We start from the raw sequence: 21,705 nt of genomic DNA on the forward strand, positions 1-21,705 counted from the left end.
AAATTAAGAGTCTTTCTTTTTATATAATAAAATTATATTATCCATTTAAGAGTAAAGTTCTTAACTTGAACCCAAGTTATCTTTGTATATTTGAAAGAAAGTTATAAAACGAGTAAAGATTTATTTTTATTTTATTTTTTAATATTTTTAAAATTATTACAATATATTTAATAAATTTCTTACGAAACCAGGAAAATATTTTTTAAAAAATATTCCTTACTGTAAACATTTCTCTGTGATTCTTTATTAAAGCTAATAGACAATCATGTGCTGCTTTGTTATGTGCCAGCTGCCTAGGATCAGGAGCTCCTCGACGTGGGGACGCAGGTCTTGAAGGTGCAGTGTAATCAGGGAAAAGACTTGGAGCCAGGCACAGCGCCAAATTGGAAGCTGACATTTGGTTTGTAGGGGAATGTGATGCTACCTAAAAAATAAAAATAAAAACTTTAAGCTTGCAAATAACCATAGTAAAAATAGTTCAGCACTGGACATCTTTTTTTACCAGTTTCTCTAGAACTCAGAAAATATTTGTATTAAACAATATATTATATACTTTATCCGTGTTTCTAAATTTAAAAAAGAATGACATACAAATACAAGCACAAATATATTAGAGGTATTAGAATCCCATGCATAATTATAATTTTGTAAAACACAAAAAAAGGAAGACCAGAGACAGTTGAAGCTTAATTGATTAATGGTTACCCCTGACAATTAAATAAAATAATGTTTAGAAAACCGTTTTAGTATCATGGAGTCATTTAAAATTTATTCTAATACATTCTTTGAAAAATAAGAGGGTAATTATTTACAATATATATTATTTCTAAATAAGTAACTTTAACAAAGTTACTTAAAATGTTATATTAAGACAAACTTCTCAAATTCAAAAGCCTATTTTTTAAAAAATATTCTTTTCCATAACCAAAATAATAATGTTGGAAAAGAGTACTAAAGCTACTTTCCAAGCTACAACTAAAAGCATTATTGAATGATTAGAACTAACTTCATTCAGAAAGACGAGCAAGGCATGGAGGGCTTCTCTATGTTCGTCAGGTAACAACAGCAAAGCACACTTCACAGCCTCAACTCTCAAATTACCTGGAACATCTAAATTCAAAACATATATTAAGATAATGATTATTATTTAATCACTGTATTTTTATTATATTTTTTAAATTTAAATTATTTCAGTAGTTCATTATTTTTAACTAGGTATTACAGATATTACTCGAAGAATATTGCTCACGTTGGAAGATGGCAATGAATGTCTCGGACAGCTTGTCAGTCAGCAGCTTCCCTGGAATGTCTCTGAAATAAAGCTTCACCATATCAGCAACATCAAACACCTGCTGGCCTTCGTATACCATTTCATCACCACTTTCAGCTTGCGACTTGAGTTTTTCTATTCTTGATTTTACACCAGATTTGCGAAAAAGACCCACCTAAGGTTAAACACAATGATAATTAAAGAAATAATTTCTATGAAATTTTGAGGACAAAAAGTCCTTTTTATGTTCAGTATACTTACCTGATCGAGGGCATTACTTCTCAACCAACTGAGTGCACTCTGAATGCATAAAGGAAGAGGTTGTCCACTTTTTTGAAGCGTAACAGCTAATGGGACCCCAAATACTGTTTTATCTGCACAGAAATAAATAAAGAATAGTTAAAAATTGTTAAGGAAATTGAACATTGTTTGATGGAATAAAAAACAAAGTGGTGTTTTGTTGGTAAAAGAAAATGAAGGTGAGGCAGAGATTTTTGAAATTTTAATGGTTAGATTTTTCTAATCTTAATAGTGGTTATATTACATTAAAAAAAATTGGATATAACTTTTTTTTTTTTAAATCATACGGTAAAAATGTTCAATATAATTTGTAGTATATAATTAACTATTTAATAATATTCTAGAGCATTCTTTGCTCAATAGATTCACTTTAATTTATGAATGGTGAAAGTTAGTTAGAAATACAGGTTATTCCAGAGGTAATATTTATTATTTGAGATATAGAAACTTAAATAAAGGTATATAGAGGGAAAACAAGTAAAACCTGAACAAACAATTATACAGCAAATATAAAAATAAATATTTTTAGTCTACTAACATTTTAATTTTTGGAACAGTAAAGAAGGAATAATCAATTTAACTAATTTTACCAACATTTTGTTTATTGAAGATAATTTGTGATATGTGCCTACCTCTACTGTCCCTTCAGTTGAAAATTATGGAAAGTTTAAAAGTTGGAAAGTTATGGAAACTTTGTAGTACTATTTTTTCCAAATTAATATCTATAAATATGAACAATATTGCAGATCAATAAACTAAATTAACAGCTGTAGGTCATAAATTTAAAGAAATGTAAATGCTAAAAATTACATCATCAATGAATGGTAAAGGACAAGTGAAAGTATTAAAAAAAACAACTGTTGAAAATGGTAGTAAAAATTTTACACTCAGAAATAGAACAAAAGAACTAAATTCTCAGAGAGCAGAATTCAAATTGATGTTGAAAGTTACCTTTGTAATCAGGGTTTTTCATTTTTCTCATGAACTTGGGCAGTTCCCAGTTCCAGCCGGTTCTATGTGTAGGGCAATGCTTCTCCATGATAGCGGTAAGCTTAAGTAGTGCTAGTTTCCTAAGAACCATTAGCTGGCCACTCGACATGGAGCTGACTGGCTGTCCAAGGTACGATTCCGGTCGCACTGATCCCCGTTGAAAACTGTGCCATCTCACAACACCCCTGAATCATACATGAAAATTAATGCAATTCAGATAATATAATAACTATATAATAATAATATTTTGGCAAGTTTAATGACATTGCTATTTTTAAAATAAATTAAAAGATCTGAAAACCAACAATTATTGTTTACTAAAAATTAGTATTTTTAAAAATATAAATCTTAGTTCATTAAGGCTTTCTAAAATATGAACTTATAATTCCATTCTAAAAAATTTAATAATTTATGAAAAAAAAAAACCTCAGGAAGCAAACAAATAGAACAACTATCGAAATAATGATTTGATGCAATGTTATTTCAAAGTAATTCTTTTGATTATCTAGAATAGACCAATTATTTCAAGTAAGACTTTTTTTAAAAAATAACTAAAAAAAAAAAAAAAGACTTATGGTAGTAGCCTAAACAATAAATGTAAAAAGTAATATAATACTATTATACTTACTTCTGTTTTGGTGTGTCACTATCACTATCTGCTATAGCGCTGCTACTTTCAGCACTTTCAATATCGTTTTCTTTGAACACAGTTATTTCTGAAACATTCATTAATATGTATAAGATACTTTTTATGTAATTACCAATCTTCATATGTTGAAATTATACTTAAATTAAATTAAATTTTAAAAAGTAAATTTGTATCATGAACAGTAATTATAGTATTCTTACCAGGAGGTTTCCTGAAGGGCCTAGTTCGGAACGTATTACTGTCAGGAGTGTTTGTAAGGCTTACACTCCTTGATGATGGTGACAAGCGTTCCCTACAACTCCCACCTCTCCGTTCAATATCAGTAAAATCGAGCACCTAAGAGAAATATTATAAGTAATTTCATTTTGGTTATTTATAGAAAAAAAAATGTTACAAAGAGTTTTTTTATTCATTCAAAAAACAAAAATTAAATCTATAATGAGGTGTAGATAGTTGACCGTAGATTAATGATTGGAGAAGTTTGTCGGGGGATGCGGTCAGCAAAGAACAACATAAATAAACAAAACAAAATAAATAAATATGGTTTTGTTCATTTATGTTATTCTTTGCTGACCGCACCCCCCAACAAACTTCTCCAAAAATTAAATCTATTGACTTTTTTTAAATGCTTTGTTAAAATCATATTATTTGGCTTCAAAGGTTGCCAACTCATAATCAATGTTCTTCTCTTAAAGAATAAATTGTTATTCATAATTGTATGCATTCAAATTAATCTGATATCCATGGAGCTCCCAAGGTATGAGCTCCTAACTCACTTAAATGGTATTTAATGATATTTTTAATAAGTAGTGAGCTACAAAAAGTCTATTAAAAAAATTAAAATAGTGTGCTTAATGATAATGTATTTTTTTGATGACTCCATTATAAAAATTCCTATATATTTAAATATATTTTTCATGAAGTTTCACAATTTATAATTAAAATACTTATGTGACACATTACAATTAACGATTTTAAATTTCTGATTATTCAATTTATTCATGTATTCTTCATATTCAATATATCTTAAAGTTTTGATTATATTTAATATATCTTTGTAAGCAAATTATAGTTGCATAAAATAAATTGATGAACTTATTCTTATATTTTCTATGGGGAATTATATCAACAAAATTTAAAAAATAGAAAAGATCAAATGTCTTCCAGTGTTAAAAAAAAAAAAAAAAATTAGGATAATCACGTCTTTGTGTAGAAGAGTTTTCGTTCTTTAAATACATACATAAATGTGATTATATAGTTTATTTTCTTTCTTTTATTCTTGTCCCCTACACAATTGAATCACAAAAAATTAAGAATTTAAAATTAGGAAGCCCCTGTTTTGCTGCATAAAATTATTAATCTTAAATTCTTACTTTTTAAAATTTTGATAATATAACATTGAAAGAGAATTATTTGAAAAACCATATTTTCAAAGCTTTTACATAAAACAAAATTAAGTTTCAACTGGAACAAAAATAAACTATCCACAGAAATAATATATTAACACAAATAATATTAAAACAAACATAACACATGGAATTCTAATCAAAAGGTAATCTCAACAGATGATTGGTTAAATAAGAATTATAAAAGGTTTTTAAAAGATTTAACAGATTCATTTACTAAAGCATGAGATTTACAACAAATATTGTTCAGTATTTTGCTGGTACCACTCTGATTCATCAGGTTGAATTAGGCCTAATTGTTTGTATCTGTCGATGCTTAAAAATTCATATTCCAATATTAATATTCATTATGTAATTTGAGTTTAGAAATAGTCTAAAAAAAATAGTAACACATATTTCATCTTCATCAAACAACAATCAGTGAGTACAAGTACATGTATAATAATGCACTAAAATAACATATTGGTTTTATTATACCTTTTGATAGCTATGTTTATTTCACACACTAATTCCTATTAAGGAAACATAAAATTTTTATGATAAACGTCCCACAATACACAAACTAAATTTGTTTCCTTCTTTAGAAGTTAGAGGGAAATATTTAAATAATTGTTTGTACCTTAGCATTATTGCTGTTGGCATCTTTATAGTATGTCTGCCTCCAAGGAAGTTCAGAGTCTGATAGAGCACCTAGATCTGGTTCTGGTCTAGCAAGCAATCTTCGGGATCTCACGGATTGTAAAGGGGAGTCTGGTGGAGATACATCAACACAATTCAGGTCTCTCATTCTCTTTTCCATTCCAATTATATCGACCACCTACATTAAGAGAAAATTGTACATCGATTATACATTTAAATTTCATTAAAAACACATAGACACCAGAACTAATAATTATTTACTTTGTAGATTCACTGCTAAATCAAAAATATCTGATTACACTCATAGATTGGTAGCTAATAACTTTGAAGGAAAAAAAAAAAAAAGGATATAATAATATAAATTAAGGATTTTTAAAGATGATTCAATACTTAAAACTCATGCAAATTAAGTATATATATAAGGCTTCTTAATATAGGCATATACTTGAATTTTAACAGTGGTATTAGTTATTTATAGCTTGTACAATTCATTTGATATATTAGTATTAATTGTAGAAAATGAAGTCTGGTATTTTTTAAAAACACTTTGCTTGAATCATTAGTACACTTGTAATTATACATTGATCATTCATATCAATTATTTTCTAAAATATATGATATTGTTTCTGATGTATCCATCTATTGCAGGATTATTCTTTTTTCTCTATAATTTAAAATATTCCACCAGCAAGCTGAGAGGTTATCATTTGCACATAACTATCTGGAGGTACCTGATTTTCTGAAACCAGAGTAAGATTTCAAGAAATTCAAAACTAAATTCTTACAGCTATCAACAGGGAAATGAGAGACCTCTTGGCAAATAGGGCCATCACAGTACCAAGTAAAATATTTCCTTTAAAGGGTTATATGAATAAGGTTAATTATTATCTAACCCTAACTATTTACTTACTAAATTAGTTAACGATTCTCTCTAAATGTTAATTATTTAAAATATTGCTAGGGTACCTGTGGACTGCTGATGACTACTCCTTCCCTCTGCCGCTTCCTCTTCCGAGACTTGAGACTTTCCATTCTTCTTAAGAAGGCCTTGGCCCCGTCCCGAAGCCGCTCACTCCCGCTCCGCCTAAACTTGGCCGCCAGGAGTTCTGAGTCTGGAGATAGGGCACCAGGGGGCAAGCTCCCGTATCTGATCACTGGGGGCTCTTTGTCGCCACTCATCTCCTTACCTGTTCACAAAGTCAACAATATCAGTAACAGAATAGAAAAACAGTATAGAGATGTGCTCAAGTACAGTAGTAAAAGCATCCTGTGCTTGGGAAATCCCATCATTTTCATACAAGGTCTATTATGGTCAGCCTTGCCATAAGGATCCTAAATTAGTCCTCACTTTTTATTGATATTTCCAAATCAATATTGTATTTATAGCTTCTAATGCATCACATGAATTAAAAAACACAACTATGAAGAGGAGACAAATATTTAAATAAACCAATTAGTTATTGCTATAGTTTCCTAATCAATATTGTATTTAAAATTTCTAATACATCACATGAATAAATAGAACAAAAACACAATTATCGAGAGGAGAAAAATATTAGTTACATCCAAGCACTAAAAGTAGTGAAATTGTTCACCTCTGAAATGTACATTTTTCTGTTTTATTTTTATAATAGCAATTTAATAATAAGGTAATCTTTTGCATTTTATTAACGTTTTGTAAATACATAAGTTTGACAATTAATGCAGTCATCTCATTAACTATGAACTGTATTAACAACATCACTTAATCATTATCTATGATAAACTTAATTAGTCACAAATGACTTATTCAATTATTATTAACTTAATTGATTATTACTTATAATTTTATTAATTAATTATTGCTCATATTTGAATTAATTATTATTACTTATATTTGCATTAATTAATTATAACTTACAATTGCCTTAATCATTTAATTTTATGATAGGATTAATTAATTATTATTTATGACTGCCATAATAAATTATTAATTAATTAACTATGATTAGCATTATTAATTAGGAGTATCTTAATTGATTATAATCATGGCCAACTTAATTAATTATGATTTATTATTAATAGTTAAAAAGCAATTATGTAAGAAATATAAGATTAATAATATGTATTTTTATTACTTCCAAGCAGTTAAAATAAATATCTTTATATTGTGATTTTAAGAAAAGTTGTGTACATTAGAAACTAATAGAGGAACGCACGTATATTAGTACTCAAAATGGATTCCGTAAAATTCACTTTAAAGTGTTGAAGGTATAATGGATCTTCTTAAGAGTCACACTTTCCATGATATTTGTGAAAATAAAATCACAAAATGGAGATTTCTCGTTTAATGAAAAAAATTCTGCTTTTAGGAAAAAGTTTTATTTCTATTACTATATCACCTAGAGTACTCAATAAGAAAGGATTCATGTTTTAGCATATTTTCTCTACTTTAAAAACTTGTGTATAATGTTTTTTGTGAAGTCAGTAGTTTTCAGGATATTGAGAACGGGATGAAACAAATAATGACAATTTTTGGGGATTTCTTGAACACAATAAACTTCCAGTTGTTTGGCGATGTTGCAAATTGAGATTTTAAAGGTCAGACCAAACGCGAACAACATATCAAGAAACCAAAATTGTGCGTTTATTTGCTCTTTTTTGCTTCATTTCCTGAACTACAAGGATATCAAGGAAAAGTGGAATATTATACAAATACAAATCATCCACATTTAAGAATAATAAATCAATGCAAACTCGATCAATGCTTCTTAAAATAAAAAAGTTGTACTCCAAACTCGCAACACACCAAAACTTTGCTCATTGATTTGATATGGGTTTCTGCTGTGAGTGATACTCAGTATATCTCTAATATAATATATGTATATGGTAGCGTCATTTCTGAGAAACCACTCTGCAACCTCCGTTGCAGCCGAAGTAGTTCGTAAAAGAGATAAAGCAATGTCCTGAGGGATCTTTGTCATAGAGATTCGTGTAGATAAGGATATTGTTTATATTGCTTTGAATAAAAAAAATTGTTTAACATCCCTGACAAAACCTGATAATTTTACAAGGATGTTACTGTATTTTGGCAGAGACTAGGTTTATCAGTTCTCTTCTCTTAAAATGGACGTATAATACTCAAAATAAAAATTGATAAATTTGAATCAACAAACTCTGAGCCAATAAGCTATTTTCTTCTCTAAGGCGATTTGAACTTTCAAGGTTTATCTCTAGAAACATCTAAGACGTTTGGGTTAAAAAATATTTGACATTCTATTCAAGGATAGTTTTGATTCTATCGCGTTTTGTTTATCATCAAACTGGTTTGGAACGAAAACTGCCAATTTAACGATAATGAAAAATCTTGTTTGACCAAACCAAGTGTTTAAACATCGATGATTGTAGCAATCAAGATTTGGAATGATAATATATTAGGCTGAGCGCGAAATCGTTATTAATTTTTTGACGATATCTATAAATAAATTTCACACTAACTGTTACGAAATAACTTTCATTTTTAAAATTAAGAGCTAACTGCTATGAAAGAATTTTGATTTTTAAAATTAGCTGAGAACAAACCGCTTCGTTGGGTTGCTTTTGGGCACATTAGTGCTGTTTTTGTATATGTTGTTAGTAAGAAGTGCACTAAACGATTTTTTTTTTCATTCTTATTTTATTTACTTCTCTTTACTATCACTTTTCTTTATATGAAACATATAGAAAGGGTCGCGGTCGTGAAAATTTCTAATTTGAGATTTCAATATAAATTTATGAAAACAAAGCGAGTTGAAATAAACTTTTTAAAGTTCTCTGACACTAAGGAACCTAGTCTCGAAAAATCAGTGGTGAGTACCTATGTATATAGAATTAGTCTAGCTCAAAAACGAAACTAATATAACCTTTTTAAAGTTTTTTTATACCTAGGATGTTATAACATCACTGAAATCGGAATTCCGGAATCAACAATTTATACATCATTTATAATCTTTTTAAGAATTTCTCGAAAACGGCTGTTAAGATTATGATGAAGTTCGTTATATTAATGAATAATAAAATTGTTTTTAATATAAGATAGGTCTTATCCACTTTGAATTAAGTCTGAGTGGGTTTAAATACTTTATTATCAAAATAGCAACTTCTTTAAAAATTAATTTGTGAGAAGGTTGAGTGGAGTATTAATGAAAACAAATAAATGAAACTTGTTTTATTTGTGCTACAAATAATGAATTTTATTTTATTTGGCGCCCAAATAAAATGTTACACTTATCTCTTTTCATTAATACTCCACTCACTGCAATGGCTTGCAGAGCTTTTCATATGGAATCTACGGTAAAGAAAAATATACTTCATTAATTTTATTTATTAGACATAATTGACCATCTATCATTATTAGTCGTAATAAAAAATGGATAAATATAAATCTCGAAAGAATTTTACAATTAACAAAAGGAAAAATATTCTCTCATATTGAAAACAAATCCTGGAAAAAAGAGTATTAACATGAATTTAAAACGTACCTTAGGAAAGCCGAAGATTTCAGAAAATTATCTCTAGCATATAAAATCGTAGATGGAGAATGACAAAAGACATGAAAATAAATAAATATTTTCACATTTCCATGGTTTATAACAATAGTAAGTTTTTATTTTCGGTTACCTATACATGAAAGAATAAATTTCAACACAATGCTTCAATGGCCTGAAGTTTCTTTTAGAAATGGTGTCTGCATTTTGATAGTTTTATAAAAATGTTTTACGAACTAATTTTTTTTTTTTTTTAATCTGTTGAAAGAAAAGTTAAAACACTGCAGCGTAAACTATTTTTTTAGTTATATGTATATGTAAATTATTGACCGTATTTTTCAAAATATAAGGAGATGGTCGTGAATGCGGTCAAAGAGAACAAAAAATAGTAACAACTATTTATTTTGCGACGTTTCGTCCCACTTTGTAGAGCTTCATCAGAGCTAAAAAGATACAAACAAATAAAAAAATAGTTTGACATTGTAGGTTAATTAATTGTTAACCTTACCTTGGTTTACTTTTTGTGTCTAATTATCCTACACTGTCAAAGTATTTTTATTGTTTTCGTATTTTTTAGTCCTGATAAAGCTCTGCAAAGTGGGGTGAAATGTCAGCTAATAAATAGGTGTTAACTATTTTTTGTTCTGTTTGACGGCACCCCCGACCATCACCTTCATATATGTATTTTTAGTTCTGTCTATGGTATAAGTACATATTGGGTTTGGATGGGTATGTATCACTCTTATAGTACAAGAGCCGGGAAGTAAAAAAGGTAGTTATCTCACCCCAATTTTTGATTACTTCAATAAAAACTATGTATAATTAATAGTCAAAATTGATGAGTCTGCCAAGTATAGGTAGGGGGATTAAAAAATGGCAGCTGTTTCAAAACCTTAAAAAACCATTGATTTTCCATTCGGAGCTCTATATCTTAAAAACTACCAACAACACTAGAAAATCTAAGAGAGCATTATTTAAAGAAGAGTAAATTTGCTAAAATAGAAACCCTAATAGAGTTATTTACGTTAAATAGTTTTCGAGATATAGCTTTTTAATAAGGAACATTTCTTAAAAATCTACTGAAAGATTAGTAGTTAAGTTATTTTGTGAAATCTATATCTCAGGAACTATGTGACGTACAGATATCTATTAGCACTCAAATTAAAGCTAGTTTAATGGACTATAAAGAAGTTTATGACCTTTACCTTCGTAGGAATAGTAGTTTTCAAGATATTTGCTAAAATAAATTGAAATAAAAATAAATTTATAGTTGTTCGGACAATAAATTTGATTTATGAAAAACTTTATTTCAGAAACCATTGGAATTTTTTCTCCTCTTGGGCTCTTTACTATTATGTTTTCTGTTTGTCTCCGTGTAAAGATATTCGCCATAGGTTGATCCTGGTCAAGGAGCGATTTATTCTTTATTGTTTTTCATTTCTAGATCAAAATATAAATCAAAATTTGTGGTTATACTTTTTCTTCACGGTTTATTTATAGTGACTGCGAACGATTCCTAAACTGAATGTTATTCTTCTAAATTGCCTAGTTTTCAAGATTGATTGACGTTTTCTGATTACAGCTTTGTTCTAATGGGTGGTAATTTGTATGTCCTACTGACAGTTTCAAAAAGTTGCGAGTTCGCGAAAGTAAATTGTTTAGCTTTATGGGTTAGTAATTGATAAATCTCATCTACAGTAAACTTGTTGACATTAATACAAAGGGAACTCACTACTTATAACCTTTATAAAACGGAGTAAATAGAACTCGATATCTATATTAATTGCAGTCAAGGTTAGAAGGGTTATTTAAAGAATGGAAGACATATCAATGCTATAAACCGTTCATTTCTCCTTGGATTTAAGTTTATGATCTAACCTTTTAATTAAATCTGTAAGCTATGACTAAGTCAGTTATATAAATTATATAAAGAACTATGGTGCCATGGTTGATTAAAAAACAGACAATTGTTTTTAAATATTTTCAAGGTTCTGTCACAAACTTTGGAATACATGAATGGATGAATCTATTATATTAACATACATTTGAATGTAAAAATTGAATTTAATGATTATTTATTCCTCTTTAAGACTGAAAAACTCAAATTTTAACTACTGAAAACTACCAAAATTTAAGATTTAGAAAATTTCTATTTTTCCTAAAATTCACCTAACATCCTCATCCACTCATTTCTTATTTAATTTACTTCTTGATAATTGCTTTAAACTAATTCATTTATAATTCAACCCACATTTGCAACAAGAAACAAATAAGAATTTTTTTTTATCTTTTCTAGGCAGAATCTATATTTTATTCATACATTCACAACAAAAATTCAAGACTCTTTTTCATCTAATTCTAACAGTGAAATGGATAAATAATGATCCTCGGGTTTATGTCCTGGAATTAAAATTCTTGATAAATGAAAGATATAGTTCGTTTCTGGGAAAATTAAAATCCCTCAAAACTGCAATTATCCATTATTAATCAATTAAGATGAAATTTCGGACCTATATTGTTTGGTATTTTCAAATCTGATTCCTAGATCATAAATTAAACATTATCAACACTCTAAAAAAAAATTATATAAAATTACAACCTTTTTTTTTTTATAATAAAAACAACATTCTGTAATATGATAAAAAAAATCGTATATTATATATAATAATTTATACCTATCTTATTAAAATCATAGTAATAGTACATAGCTAAAAGTTTTATGTAATTGTATAGTTGGAAGATAGCTGTATGAGTAGATTGTAGGAAGATAGTCCGGGTGGCGGTCATTTAAGGAAAAATAGTAAAAAAAAAGCAATGGTATAATTGGTAACTTAATTTGATTAGCAATAAATATTTTTTTGTTATTTTTTCCCTTTTTTCCGGACTCTCTTCCTACAATGTAATAAATAGTATTACATAAATAGTAGTAATACAATGTAATAAATATTTTGTACCTTTATTGACTACCATCCAGTATTGTAATTATTACCATAAAAAATTGTAACTAACAAAAAAGTTTTAACGTTGTTAAAGTTTTAATTTTTGCAGTTAACATGTTTTACTACTGAAAGGTCTCATAAGTGCAGAATTTATATGGTACCATATACCATCCATAGAACCATTTTCTAGGTCCAAATAAATATAGGTATTGCATTTTAAGATACTAAGATTAAGAAAAATATTCATCGCTTTTACAGTTATGTGCAAAATACTAATTTAAGAAGTAAAGTTTATGATCAGAGGGATGTACAAATCTCAAAAAATGACTTCATGGAAAATAGTTGTGTTCTTTATATATGTCTTAGTATGAACAGAAAGGGGGAAAACAAAAGAGGAATACTTCTTGTATCTTGACCAGAATTCGATGAATGGTTTATACAAGCTGCTTTTTTTATTAATTGGTAACTTAATTTGATTAGCAATAAATATTTTTTTGTTATTTTTCCCTTTTTTCCGGACTATCTTCCTACAATGTAATAAATAGTATTTATTATGTATTTGATAAAAAAGGTATAAACTATAATAATTAATTATGGTGATGTATTTTTTTTTCCAAAATATTATGAACTACAAAAATGGTTTATATGAAAATTTCAAGATAGCTGACAACGTTTAATTTTCGATTCAAGAAATTAGATTTGAACAAGGAGAAAAAATGGATGCGGAACGACTTCTAATTAATTAATAAAGGATAATTGGAGTTTTAAGCCTTTAATTTTCTTATAAATTATTGTATAGAAAAATTTATAAACCTTAGAAAATAGGTAGAACTATTATTTTGAAACATATAGTTTATAAAACGGAATTTCATAAAAATGTTGGTGGTTTCTTTATTGCACACATGGGTTCAATTTTTAGGTAAATAAGAATATAAAAAATAAAATAAGATAATATACGTGGAAAATATTAAAGTTTAAAACGGATTTTTAATCAGCTTTTTTAAAAAAAAAAAAAATTACATTTAAAAATTAAGTTTAAAACAGATGATAAGAAAAATGGTTAGTTAGTTAAAGAATTACGAACGTAACACATACTAACGTTATTATTGGTCCGTTTTTCTCACATAACAAAGGTTCAGAGTATTAATTATCAATTATCTTATACTTTTCTAAAATATCAGGGACCCGGATCAGCTAAGCAGTGATTTTTGAAAATACGGCTCATGTGATAACTTATCTATGTGTCCACCATTCCAGTAATAAAAAAAAATTAACTAAAAAGTATTATTAAATTTATGCATGGTAAATTATATAAATCCGGACATATATCAAGGTTTTTCCTTCCGCAAAAACATATCCTATATTTAAAAAACATTTTCCGGATAGTAATGCATAATTTTTTATATTTTTTATTTAAATGAAAAAAAAAAAAAATAAATACCTTCCCGCCGAAATTCCAAGGAGTCAACATTTTCCACAGCATTTCGGTAACACACTTCACACCGGCAGACCTAAGGGCCGACTAAAAGGCACTCAATGGTATTTGACCTGGAGTGCTAAAGGTAACCAACTTACAGGTGCAAACACACCATCGGTAAAAAAAAAAACAAAAAGTCTAGGACACTAAACGTTTCGGCACACCTTTACAGCGTTAACAAAACGAGAGTGTTCGTAATTAATCACTATAATATAAATATATATTATAAATATGAAATATAAATCACTTATGACTAAATATGTCATTAAGCATAATGTGTATATTACAAAATTAAAACTGCCTGTACGATTATATATGAATATAGGTGAGGTAATTTTGACCAAAAAAAAATTTTTTTTTTAATACATGTATATGTTATATATTTTAAATTAGGACTAATTCAAATTATATTTATTGTAATGAATTAGTGAAACCTAATTCAATAAAAGTGATTATTTTTAAAAAATGTCTTTCTGTCGTGTACTTGCCGAATCTTTTCAACATATCGTTTCCTGAAGAATAGTATTGTTTTTCATGATACTCATGGATACGAGGCGCTGTATCGTAAATTTTGGGAACAATGTTCTGTGATTGAGAAATAAACAACAAAATTAAAACCATTATTAATTTTACATAGGTACTAAGATTGAATTGAAACTGATTTGTAGCATAGCATTGCTTAAGCTGTGATACCTCGTAAGTCTGAAACAAATTATTCCACCTTTTTACAAAGAGAGATGGCTGCAACGAGATGTCTCAAGAATAGGTTGATTTTATTTTTAATTAATAGTAAGTTGATTAATAGATTATAATTTTAAGTGTTTCCGCCCCCCCCCCCTCCGTACTGTAATATTTTTACAAACAAAAATATTTTACAATATAAATCTATATATTTATAAAAAGAGTATATATTTTAGTTACATTAGAATTCCTATCTTCTCAAGCAATTATGCTGGCATAATTTTTCTTTTTCTCTTGACCAATCAGTCCATAAGAAAAATTACATAAAAAGGAATATAAAAAAAAAGATATATAAAATTTAAAGAAAAGAAAAAGATAAATTAAAAGATTCAGCCCTTACCGGCTGCTGCTTGCAGTGCTGCCAACTTTTGGCTGTTAACTTCGGAAACTCTGCTCCAGCGACGTATTTCTGGCTGGAAAGTCCAGTTTTCACTGAGGGCACACTGCTCTTCTTCGTCTGATTCGTCTGCTTCCTATTCAAACAATAATAAATAAATTATTTTATCAAAGTTACAATTTTTAACAGTTGATACAATAACAAAATTACGAAAATAAACAATGTAACTATATAGTATTAGAAATTTAACGTTTTTGTTAGGATTACAAAACAATTCAAGATAGATAAAACACTGTACACAATTAGTTACCTTCTTAGGTTAAATATTATTATAACAATTAGTTTTCTTTAGATCCGACTTCCATCAGACGAAAATTATCAAATATATAGGAAGATAAGCAAGATATGTTAAATCATTTGATATTTAATAGGCACTAGATATATATCCATATATGTTTTTCTCAATACAACTATATTATAAAGCACTAATAATTAGTAATTAAGCAAGGTTAATGTGTGGAAGTAACAGAAGTTCTTGCACCGCGCTAGGACGCCAACGAACTAACCTCAACACCATCGGAACTAGGTCAATCTTAAACGTCAAAACTACCAGAAAAGCTCTCAAATTACTCTCTTAGTCCTAGAACTATGAACTTTCAAACAGAGCAAACATATCAAAGGAGGCTTGGTTCAAAATCAAAAAGAAAAGGGAGAAAAAACAAATCAAATATTTACGTTCAGTAAACGGCGGTTATAAACAATCCCATGAGATGGATTTTGGGGCCAAAATAATAATCTACGTCTGATATTTTATCCTTGACCGCAATATTGTGGTTTACTCCAGCATTTATTTTTTTTTTTACTCTAAACAGGAGAAGCAGGTTTCCCCTCTTAAGGCCGTCTAACCATAAAAAAGTTATGTGAAAGGAGGTTGGAAAATCGTGGTTTATGGTTTCTTAAAATATTAGAAAATTCCCAAAAGAAGAGCCAATATGTATTGATATAAATTGTTGGCTATATAGTAACTTCACTTTTTACAGTGATAGCCTTAAGTAACATGTTATTCCCCTTACGGGACTGTAAAATTTGCATTCATATCTTAACATTTTTTAATAGATTAAAATTAATCCATAAGTTAAGGAAACATTACATCAAAAAACAAATGATAAGTTCATTTCAAACGAATTTTTACTATAATCAAACTGCCGAGTACACATTCAGTTTTTAATTTTCAAAACCTCAAGTTAACACAAATAACTTCAAATTTTGTTCCAGAATGGCAGATGCTAATGTCGAGTTTTCTGGATCGTTCTGGGATGACTTGTGACTAGTGCCAAATTAAAAAAAAATTGACCCACAATGTCCTGGAATTAAGTCGTGGAGAAAGTTTTTCAGTTCTTAAACTTTATAATGATTTTCAAAACATTATATTTTCTTCTCTATCATCATTAATAGAGGAGAATGAATGGGCAATGAATTAAACTTTTAAGACCATCTTGAAATAATATAATGCCGAGTTCATTTTTCGAAAAGAATTTTTAAAAAAAATCGGCCCAGTATTCTCGAACTCTCTAGAAACGTAAAATTTCAACATTTGGAGAGGGTTAAATTTATTTTTATGGAGCATGAAAAAAAAAAAAGAGTAAGAATGCTATAGTATTGACTCAACTTGGAGAAGACCTCAAAGGCATTCCATTTTTCAAGAAATAACCTAAGTATGTCGACAATCTGAATTTGCCTCCTGATTCCCAAATGCTAATGCATTATGACGCAAAACGTTGAGGATGAAGAAGTTTATACAAAATATATAGAGTACTTTCGCGCCGGAATACATGCAAAGAAGAATGAACAGAAGTTGGAAGAAGAATTTGGGTTCATACTTACTTAATAAATCTGGATGTATTTGACATACAGACTGTCCAGCCTGATATACTGATTTTTCGCATACACAACATCTCGAAATTTTCTATACAAGATTTTTATATTTACTCATCTTCAAATTTATGTTTTCCATAATTATAATTTTTTTTTTAAGCATGAAAATCATTAATCATTAATCGAAGAGGTTAAGAATGAACTCCTTGACATAATTAATCTTAAACTAGGCATAAATGAGACATGGAAGGGTTAGCTCCAAAGTCACAGACATAACAGATGGTCCCCCCCCCCGGATGAAAATAAAGGACAGAGGAACATGCTGAGTAAATATCTGCCTTTGTCGGAACGGCTACCGTGCGGCCAATTCATCAGCTCTTTCTTCTTCAGACCAGGAAGGCGGCGCGATTCCGCGTGATTAGGCCTTTCCACAGTTTTCGGTATTTGGAGAATTCGAGGCAATTAAAGTCTCTTTAAGCGTCGAAAACAAAAAGGGGGGAAAAAACTCGAAACGAATGGATGCAGGGTCATTACTGCTTCATCACGTTTTATCCGTTAACCCTCTTCACTGTACAACCTTATAACAGATTTTAATATATTTGAGGCAAAATACATTTTGCCAGAATAATAAGCAAATGATTTACATTTTATTATAAACATTGATCACACCATGAAGGTGAATGAACGGGTATTATGAACTTTTATTATTACCAAATATTACATTTGAAGATGTGGCTACAAGGCCCCTGGTCTTTTTCTCTGAAAAATTTTATTATCTTCCTGATTGATTATGCAAAAAATTTCATTAGATCAGTTGAATAGACAAATGAAAACTATAATATTTTTTTGTAATTTGGTCTTATAAGAATTGCTAATAAAAAGAAAAAAGAAAAATTGCTATTACTACAAATTCTAATCGTGTGCTCACACCAAGAATGTCAAACCACTAGAATCAAGACAGACGAATTAGACGTGAGTGGACGAGTTTGACGTCCTTGTTGTAAGAGAACACAAAATGCGAAATCTGGGTCTGTGGATCTCATTCTTACAATGAAAATTGTAATTGTTGTGTGTTTTTTACTTTATAATAATTGGCTGGAGCATTGACCGAAGGTTATACAATCAATAAATGAAGCTAAAAATTGACTGAATTGAGAATCGTAAACTAAAGAAAAGAAAAATATGCTAGCTTCTGGCAAAAAGATTTTTATATTCATGGAAAATTGTTGTATCAAGAAATGTTGTAATCAGATTTCCTCTACTTGAGTAGATTAATTTTATGCTTTCTAGATCTGTTCAAATAAAGAAATTCTTGATAACTTTTTAAGCTCATGCTTGACAAAAAAAAAAAAAATGCATCTGTTCACTATTTTTTTCTCCGCAAGTCCAGATATCTCCAATTAGACAAGTATTTGTTTATTTCATAAGTATCAACACATTCTAAGCAAAAATAAGTTAGCTAACCTGCGATTCCGGTTTGAAGTTAGTGTTAAAGTTAGTTTGTTAAAACTGAAAATGGTTTAATGTATGCATTTAACGCTCGATAAGAATATTAGGTTGGGTAAAAATAAAATCCATTATTTTTTCGATAGACGGCTGTAACGATCGATATCTCGTTAAGTATCGATCAAACAATTTCAGATTTATGCTCGTTGTCAAGGTGACATTTCGCACTAGAAAAAATCATTTGCTGTTTTTTGTTTGGTCCATTCAGTTGCGAATTACAGGGTGTTAATGATGGGAGTCAACAAACAGAAAATTCCATACATTTTACAGTCTTTCTTTGATAAAGGCGAAAATGCAAGCCAGGCGGCTGAAATTATGAATGGTGTTTATGGTCCCGATACTCTAACAGGTGTAACGCACAATTTTGGTTTCGTTGATTCTGTTCGGGTATTTTTGATGTTAAAGACGCACCTCGATGTTGAGCGGCATGTTAGTAGTCATAGCATCGCTCAGGTGCTAAAGATCGACCATAAAACAGTTTTAAGTCATTTGCACAAAGCTGGGTTCAAAAGAAGCTTGATGTTTTGGTGCCACACCAATTAACTCCAGAAAACATGAAGGATCGAATTTCCATGTGCGAAACCTTGGCCAAATGGAATGAAATCGACCCATTTCTTAAACGGATGGTGACTAGGGATAAGAAATGGATCATATACGACAACATTGTGTGAAAACGATCGTGGTCAGAGCGAGGTGAAGCAGCTTAAGTGGTGGCCAAACCAGAACTAACGGTCAGGAAGGGTCTACTGTGCATTTGGTGGGACTGGAAAGGATGGCCATAAACTTAATTCGGATCTTTATTGTCAACAACTGGACCGTTTGAAGCTAGCAATTGGCCAACAGAAGGGGTGTTGTGTTCCATCAGGGCAACGCTAGGCCACACACATCTAGAGTGAGTCCGGAAGTTTTGATGCATCCACCATATAGTCCGGACCTGACACTAAGCGATTATCTTGGTGATAAAAAATTGGCATAAGAGAAGACTGTCAAAATTGGTTACTAGAGTTTTTCGGCAATAGGGACGAATACTTCTATGAGAGGCATTATGAAAGCTACCTTTAAAATAACAACAAAACGGTGCATATTTGACTCAAATTGGACAATCCGAAACACGTTAGATAAAGTCTTGAATTTCTCTTTTTCCCCAACCAATATCTTAAGTTTGTCAGCTTTCAAGTTGTAGGCTAGGGAGAAAGAAGTGGGATGGGGGAATCACCTGAATATTTGGACTAATTTTTTTTCAGTTTCTGGCGTTCCTGTTCTAAACGGGACACTCTAGTGAAAACTTTTTCCTTTATAACTTATATTGCATAAAATTTTGAATTATCAGAGGGTAAGTACTGGAATATTACTTTTAGACAAGAACAATAAAATAAAATTTGATAAAGATGAAAGTCTACGTGACCTAAAGAGGGTAATTGTTAAAAATTCTACTCTGATGTGATTTTAACTTTAAATGCTGAAAAAGTAAAATTTCGAAACTGTTTCCCCCATCTATTTTACCTCATACTTTCGTCCTACCAGTTCATATTTCATAGGCTCATTATTTTTAATCTCGATAAGAGTTATATGGCCATTTGGCTCTACACTATATAACGGGAAACGACTAAATAGAAACAAAAGTAATAAATCCTATCCGCCATTTGTACAATCGGCATGAATAAATATAGCCAATGTTGCACGCGCACCGAAGCCAGCGCTAAATCAATCAGCGGGCGATGAGTGAATTAGAACCGTGCTCGGTAGAGCCGTCGGCAGGCGCTCAGTTTTTTCACAAAAGCGGCCAGCGGATTTTCTCCATCTTTGGAGTATGGCCGTAAAAGAGAACTTGGATATTAATTACCCAGGCAGTGGATATTTGTGAGGCCTTGTCAACGAAGCATTTGCATTGCCTTTAGGAGAGCCGCTGTCAGTGTATCCGCAGAAATGCCAGGCAATAATATCTCCTCGTACATCAGCTCCAACACCAGAGGGAACTCGTGTCCTACCGCGGCCAATTGGCATTGTTCTTGGAGGAGTGGACTGCACCTTCGCTGGTCCTTATTTGGTGGAACCTGGGGCTTTGCCATGCTAATGGGGAAGTTGCCCAATAGGTCACTGGATAATTCGGATCAAGCCCTTCTTCACTTCCATATTTCATTATGCCACAATGCAATGTATATCAATCAAAATATCTTCGATAGAAAAAAAAATAAAAAAATGTTTTCGGTAGTTAGATGGCTAATACTAGGATGACGTGACAAATGAGCCTTCGAGTTATTTTTTTTTTTATAAATATTTTTGTTTACCTTTTTAACCTATTTATTTGTGTTCTTACGTATCTATTCATTTCTTTTAACATATTTATATGCTTTTAAAATTTATTTATTTTTTATAACTCATTTATTTGTTTTTTTAATTGTTCTACTGATGTGGCTAGTCTATTTTTGATTTATTTCTATATTTTTATTTATTAATAATTTCTTGGAATCCAAGAACATGTGTTATGGATCACTGGATAAGGGTAGTATGGGAGGTACGCTGTGGATTCCATTAAAAAAAAGAAATAATTTACACATATGTTTCGAATTCCGGGAATCCATTGAATGTAAAAGTGAATGATGATCTAACAGATTAAGAAGAATCCGGAAAATTAGTTATGGTAGGGAAGAAACTCTGATATTTATGTAATTTTCGCAAGAGGTGTTTTAAGCAAAATTTGTCGTGCTAAACATAATAATAAATCTTCACTATGTGAAAAGTGTATAAATAATTGTTATTATAAATAATTATTTATATTTATATAGACGTTCAATTTTATATTTATTGAGTTCAATTATCTCTTTAAAATAATTTAATTATGTTTAAGTTGTTTCCATATCAACTATCTTAATTCCTAATATTTTTAAATTTCAGAATGTATTGAGATATTAATAAAAACATAAGTGGATCAAATGGCCCGATCCCTTCCTTCTTGGTCGGTAAATTTTCCAGTCCTCCTTGTGTTAACCCTCTAACCGGACACAGGCCGTATTTAAACCACCTATAGATTGAATTTTGAATTTTCAGCTCAAACTGTTATGAATTGAAAA

General features: G+C 29.7%; 1 protein-coding gene and 1 long non-coding RNA gene across 3 annotated transcripts in view; one reads left to right on the plus strand and one right to left on the minus strand.

The window, feature by feature from the left end:
- The window catches only part of cv-c (crossveinless c), a 713,946-nt gene that overhangs the window by 14,035 nt on the left and 678,206 nt on the right, over positions 1-21,705 (minus strand). For both annotated transcript variants that reach the window (XM_067046074.1, XM_067046069.1), the window contains exons 10-19: positions 15,257-15,389; positions 6,221-6,441; positions 5,235-5,432; positions 3,410-3,545; positions 3,189-3,276; positions 2,522-2,745; positions 1,532-1,644; positions 1,250-1,445; positions 1,007-1,110; positions 221-424 (exon numbers count right to left, since the gene is read on the minus strand). In XM_067046074.1, the coding sequence (XP_066902175.1) occupies positions 221-424; positions 1,007-1,110; positions 1,250-1,445; positions 1,532-1,644; positions 2,522-2,745; positions 3,189-3,276; positions 3,410-3,545; positions 5,235-5,432; positions 6,221-6,441; positions 15,257-15,389 (1,617 nt within the window). The remainder of the gene's footprint in view (positions 1-220; positions 425-1,006; positions 1,111-1,249; positions 1,446-1,531; positions 1,645-2,521; positions 2,746-3,188; positions 3,277-3,409; positions 3,546-5,234; positions 5,433-6,220; positions 6,442-15,256; positions 15,390-21,705) is intronic.
- Positions 4,779-6,735, plus strand: LOC106684703 (uncharacterized). The gene is made up of 3 exons (XR_001343729.2): positions 4,779-5,035; positions 5,240-5,393; positions 6,216-6,735. It is a non-coding gene; the product is annotated as an uncharacterized lncRNA (long non-coding RNA).

The sequence above is a fragment of the Halyomorpha halys genome, unplaced genomic scaffold, assembly GCF_000696795.3.
Source record: "Halyomorpha halys isolate HHAL.00 unplaced genomic scaffold, Hhal_1.1 Scaffold603.1, whole genome shotgun sequence".
In the NCBI taxonomy this organism is placed as follows: Eukaryota; Metazoa; Arthropoda; class Insecta; order Hemiptera; family Pentatomidae; genus Halyomorpha; species Halyomorpha halys.